Below are 6,800 nucleotides of genomic sequence, written 5' to 3'. Positions count from 1 at the left end.
ACCACTAATGATAATGACACGGTGGTCCTACCACTACCATACCACTAATGATAATGACACGGTGGTCCTATACCACTAATGATAATGACACGGTGGTCCTATACCACTAATGATAATGACACGGTGGTCCTATACTACTAATGATAATGACACGGTGGTCCTATACTACTAATGATAATGACACGGTGGTCCTATACTACTAATGATAATGACACGGTGGTCCTATACTACTAATGATAATGACACGGTGGTCCTATACTACTAATGATAATGACACGGTGGTCCTATACTACTAATGATAATGACACGGTGGTCCTATACTACTAATGATAATGACACGGTGGTCCTATACTACTAATGATAATGACACGGTGGTCCTATACTACTAATGATAATGACACGGTGGTCCTATACTACTAATGATAATGGCACGGTGGTCCTATACTACTAATGATAATGACACGGTGGTCCTATACTACTAATGATAATGACACGGTGGTCCTATACTACTAATGATAATGACACGGTGGTCCTATACTACTAATGATAATGACACGGTGGTCCTATACTACTAATGATAATGACACGGTGGTCCTATACTACTAATGATAATGACACGGTGGTCCTATACTACTAATGATAATGGCACGGTGGTCCTATACTACTAATGATAATGACACGGTGGTCCTATACTACTAATGATAATGACACGGTGGTCCTATACTACTAATGATAATGACACGGTGGTCCTATACTACTAATGATAATGACACGGTGGTCCTATACTACTAATGATAATGACACGGTGGTCCTATACTACTAATGATAATGACACGGTGGTCCTATACTACTAATGATAATGACACGGTGGTCCTATACTACTAATGATAATGACAAGGTGGTTCTATACTACTAATGATAATGACACGGTGGTCCTATACTACTAATGATAATGACACGGTGGTCCTATACCACTAATGATAATGACATGGTGGTTCTATACTACTAATGATAATGACACGGTGGTCCTATACTACTAATGATAATGACATGGTGGTTCTATACTACTAATGATAATGACATGGTGGTTCTATACTAAGTCTACTAATGATAATGACATGGTGGTTCTATACTACTAATGATAATGACATGGTGGTTCTATACTAAGTCTACTAATGATAATGACATTACTTAAAATAATCATAATAATAACAATATGGAGATCAAGAAACAGGAGGGTTATTATTAATCAAATATTTTGGGACAATTTAAACACTAAATAAATTAATACCAGAGAGGTTGTTCTAATGAAACTTTGATAACAGTATAGCAAATATTTAAAAAGTTGGGATGCACGATATATTGGTGAACATATTGGAATTGGACGATATTAGCTAAAAATGCCAACATCGGTATCGGCCCGACGTCTAGTTTAACACCAATATTAACAACCAATGTCAAAGCTACCGTGATTACCCATATAACGTACATGCCGTAATGAGAAATGTCAAATTTGGCGCTTCACGTTCAACACAGCATTCCTAACCTCGCCCACAATGTCTGCTGTGTGGATCGAGCAGTCAACAAGTCCAGCAGTCATTCGAAGGAGTAAGATCATTTCAGAGAGACAACTCAACGGCGAAATCCATTAAAGCCAAGATAATGGAATTCAATGCCCTTGAGAATCAACCATTCTCTGTCGTGGGTGATGTTGGCTATTTTTCAGACGTTGCCCTACAGGAGTTACACAGTAATAGCGTCACTGCTATTAGCTTCATGACATACATACTATGGAACGCCGTTTGGGTCTTTGCGTGTCTTAAAAGATACGTCAAATAACACTATTTATATAATAATAATAATAATAATATTAATAATAAATAAGCTTTTAAAACTAAAATAACACAGTTGCATTATATAATGTTGTGTGTTCTGAATTTGCACGTGAAAGCCAAGCGCCACCACTACTATCAGGAGCACTGTCAAAGCTGTACAAGAAGTCTGCAGACAAGCAACCACCGGCCACTAACGATGTGTTTACAATACCGCGATATTGGTATCAGCCAAAATGTCATATCGGTGCATCACTATTAAAAATAGCAAAAATGTGAAATGATTTATCTGACATTTTGCTGTTGCGTGAGGCTTGGAGCTCATAGAATTAGCAGGCTATTAAACAAACACCCAAACAGGCAAGAACTGTCTTATTTCTGTAGATATATGATTTATAAAGCCAGGCACATTTAACAGTTCAGCTATTGATTATAGACTTAATTAAAGTTGTGGTTTCTTCTCGCCTGACAATTAAGGCAACAGCTGTTTTCTCCTCTCCTAACTCCACCACATCGTTCTCAACCACAATACGCTGGGTAACTTTACTATTATGCACACAGCAACATGGTCTAGGAAAAGTTGCCAATTCAACAGTGGACTGATGTTTCTGAACTGCAGACAGCGACTGCTATCAAACACAGGAGAAAGTGCATTTGTTATAAAAGTATATATATTTTATTAGTGTTACACCATTGTACTTAATCATATACAATATCAGTAGCACGTCTTAGCGTGATGGACTGAGCCATCCCCACAGACTCCACAATGGATCAGTCCACTCAGACAGGTGTCTTAGCGTGATGGACTGAGCCATCCCCACAGACTCCACAATGGATCAGTCCACTCAGACAGGTGTCTTAGCGTGATGGACTGAGCCATCCCCACAGACTTCACAATGGATCAGTCCACTCAGACAGGTGTCTTAGCGTGATGGACTGAGCCATCCCCACAGACTCCACAATGGATCAGTCCACTCAGGTGTCTTGCACACCATAATTTTTTTTTACTAAAGAAATCTCGAGGTTAGCTCTACATCAAATCCAGCAATATGGTTTATTTTGGGAGCTTACCTACTGTACTATATTGGCAGCCTAGCAGGGGCATAGCCAGAAATTAGTTAGTGAGAGGGCCTGCAGGGATATGGAGGAGACAACATTTGTAATAATAATATTAATAATAAAATTATTCGTTTTGCTTTTTCTCAATCTGATTGGGTGGGCCTGGCAGGACCTGGCTCCCCAGTTGGTGGGCCTGTGTCCACCCTGGCCTATGCCCCTGCTGCCTAGGCTAGTCTGCTAGTAGTAGACTCTTCTTTGCCCAAACATACAGGTCATCTATCTAGATGTACATGGAGTCTGGTACTTTCACTTCTGACATTAGGTGTAGCCATCGATGAATATAATCTGATACGACTTCCGCGTTGTCAAACGGATACAGGGGGGCTAAACTGTTTTCCTGGGTAGCAGACTAACATTCCACGGAGAAGGAAATTCATCACAAACGTCACCAATCGCGTGGAGCTGAGACCAGGCTTTGTGGAGTCAAGTACCAACTACATCGCCCAAGTCAATACAGCATTATCTTTCAATTATGAAACGCCCACCTTTACCCATGTCTGTCACCTGTAGTTGCATGCAATTCTGTTTTCTAAAACCAATACTTTAAAAAAAATAAACTTGAATGAAATACCACCACCGACTGTTTGCTCATTGCTGTTGCTCTAAGATGGCAACTCGGCGCAAATGTGCATATGCCAATTGAATCTCAACACGGAAACATTTGGGGGCGTTGTTTGATTACCGTTTATTGAAATAAAAGTATTCATTTCAGCAGACAAAGAATGACACGCAACGACAGAGGACGAACATAGGTACAAGGTGGGCATTTCATATTTTATTTTAAGTATTGACCTTGGACGAAACGATGTGGTAGGAGCAAGATTCCACAATGCCCGGTCTCAGCTCCACACCGTTGATGAAATACCTCAGAAACTTCATTCACCGTAGAGTTTAGTCCGCTACTTCACGGGTAACGTTAGCATAACAGACAGCTGTGACGGTATAGCTGCAATACTAAGGTAAACATGTTTCTTTGTGAATTCAACCTCACGGTCATATCAAAAACCTTCCAATGCTTTACTTAGTTATCAATCAAGTGACTAAATAAATACAAGTTAGTTAGCTAGCAAGTATAGCTATAGGTAGCTAGCTACCACCACCCACGAACATCGGCTAACGTCACCAGCAGCACACGTAACGAACGTGGCTAACGTCACCAGCAGCACACGTAACGAACGTCGGCTAACGTCACCAGCAACACACGTAACGAACGTCGGCTAACGTGACCAGCAGCACACGTAACGTAACGAACGTCGGCTAACGTGACCAGCAGCACACGTAACGTAACGAACGTCGGCTAACGTGACCAGCAGCACACGTAACGTAACGAACGTCGGCTAACGTCAACAGCAGCACACGTAACGAACGTCGGCCAACGTCAACAGCAGCACACGTAACGTAACGAACGTCGGCTAACGTCAACAGCAGCACACGTAACGTAACGAACGTCGCAAAGAGTATTTTGCCAGACGACGTAAAATTCAGAGTAACCCGTTAACTAGCTAGCTAAAGTTAGCTAGCTGGACGGGACCATTTGTTATATAGCTAACTGACGCAGCTAGCTGGCTAAGTCACCAGACAAACATTAAGCTGAACGAGAAATACTAGCTAGTTAGGTGTTATTGGCACTGATATAGTATCCAATGAAATAAATAAAATAAAAGTTAGCCAGTCATATTGGTTCGCTAACTCGTAGCTAGCTGTTAGTTATGTAAACACCAACGCAGAGAGATTGGGCATGACGCTTCATAGCAGTGCAGAGTTGGTAACGTCAGTTAACGGCTTGTTGTTGTGTGTGTTTCAGCCAGCTAGTTAACTACTACATGCCAATGTAGCTAGCTGGCAACAGAGTTGGCTGGCAAGAAAAACTCTGTAACTAGTGGTGGTCCGTCTCAGGACTGGCTAATCGAATGTGTTAGTTAGCAGGCTGGCTAACTTCACCCATCACACACACACACACAGCATACTTAGCTAACTAACCAACTTTAGCATGCTAAGCTAGGTGATGCTATCTTGTCGTATATACATCGGGGCCTTACCAGCATTCTGATCTCGGGGCCAGAGGTAATATGTGGCTGGGATAACGATGAGTCCAACAAAGGACGTTAGAAAGTAGAAAAATGTGTTGCCGCTGTCATCGTACTGAAACTGTTGCCCGGCCATTTCGTCGCGGGGTGTCTAGGGTGCCCCCTTTTCTTTCTCCACGGCTATGCCTTCCCAATCAAAGCCCAGTATGTATGACTTGACACACACCACTGATCAGGCAACAGCTAGCATAGGGCCAAAACAGCGCGATGCTGCGAGAGATCGGGTACGTGGTTTACGCCTGCGCAGTTGGTTAGTCTCTGCTTCCGTTCGTCTTCGTCTGTGGAACTTCCGGGAACTTGTCCCTTTTGTTATGCTTCCACCTACTGCTTAGTATTTGATATTACTTCCAGCCTTGGAACTGTACTTGGTAAACTAGATTGGATACAGCTTTTGTCGAAGTTTAAAAGTCAAAAGTAGATTTTGTTTTGTACATTTTCCCTAACCCTAACCCTTTTCCTAACCTTAACCTAATTATTCCGAACTGCTACGTTAATACTCCTAACCTGTTGCGTAACTTCTAAACCTGCTACGAAAAGTCCCTTTTCACAAAAGCTGTATACCTTCTAGAAAAAAACGTGTTTCTCTTATGTCTGCTACGTTAGGTTCGCGCTGTACTGAACCACTGTTTATAATAGGCAATGCTGTCTAGAATAAACCCAACAATTCTAATGACTTAAATCAAATGTAAAGTCAGGAACAATATATACATATATATGTGTTTATTTTCAGACGTTTTAAATGGTTCTCATAAGCTGTTGTCTTCTAATTCAAATGATCAGGATCATGTTCATCAAACCAATTTAATAATCAGGGATTAAAGAATTAGAAACGTCATTGTATTACAATATGAAATTAGATGCTCTTTAGAATTTTAGTTTGATGATCTTTCAAGTTGAGTCGAGTTTAAATTGAGTTTACTACTTCTAAAAGTATTGGATTGGTGGAGGCATGGGGTAGACCTGTGGTTCTCAACCCAGGGTATTAGGGGGTAACTTGACCTATCCACAGGGGGTACAAAATGTAGTGATAATATATGCATGAACTGTTTCGGGTGGGAAGCATGCGGACGCCTTATGATATTTCAGGCTTACTGCCATTTTTATGTTATGTTATTTTTTATTTAACCTTTATTTAACTAGGCAAGTTTGTTATGAACAAATTATTATTTACAATGATGGCCTACCAGAAGGCAAAAGGCCTCCTGCCCTTGATGGGTGTCTGGGATTAAAAATAAATCAAATATAAATATAGGACAAAACACAGATCACGACAAGAGAGACAACACTACACTACATAAAGAGAGACAACACTACACTACATAAAGAGAGACAACACTACACTACATAAAGAGAGACAACACTACACTACATAAAGAGAGACAACACTACATAAAGAGAGACAACACTACACTACATAAAGAGAGACAACACTACACTACATAAAGAGAGACAACACTACACTACATAAAGAGAGACAACACTACACTACATAAAGAGAGACAACACTACACTACATAAAGAGAGACAACACTACATAAAGAGAGACAACACTACACTACATAAAGAGAGACAACACTACATAAAGAGAGACACCACAACACTACATAAAGAGAGACAACACTACATAAAGAGAGACACCACAACACTACATAAAGAGAGACAACACTACATAAAGAGAGACAACACTACATAAAGAGAGACAACACTACATAAAGAGAGACAACACTACATAAAGAGAGACAACACTACATAAAGAGAGACA

At 40.6% G+C, this 6,800-nt stretch overlaps 1 protein-coding gene across 1 annotated transcript in view; it reads right to left on the bottom strand.

Annotated features, from left to right (window-relative positions):
* LOC112241636 (translocation protein SEC63 homolog) overlaps positions 1-5,307 on the bottom strand; it is a 35,911-nt gene extending 30,604 nt beyond the window's left edge. Inside the window, exon 1 of the mRNA XM_042312973.1 lies at positions 4,991-5,307. Coding sequence (XP_042168907.1) covers positions 4,991-5,114 — 124 coding nt within the window. The 5' untranslated portion in view covers positions 5,115-5,307. The remainder of the gene's footprint in view (positions 1-4,990) is intronic.
* Between the last annotated feature and the right edge of the window lie 1,493 nt (positions 5,308-6,800).

Source organism: Oncorhynchus tshawytscha, unplaced genomic scaffold (genome assembly GCF_018296145.1).
Source record: "Oncorhynchus tshawytscha isolate Ot180627B unplaced genomic scaffold, Otsh_v2.0 Un_contig_5453_pilon_pilon, whole genome shotgun sequence".
Taxonomy (NCBI): Eukaryota; Metazoa; Chordata; class Actinopteri; order Salmoniformes; family Salmonidae; genus Oncorhynchus; species Oncorhynchus tshawytscha.
This window is presented reverse-complemented; position numbering and strand designations above follow the sequence as displayed.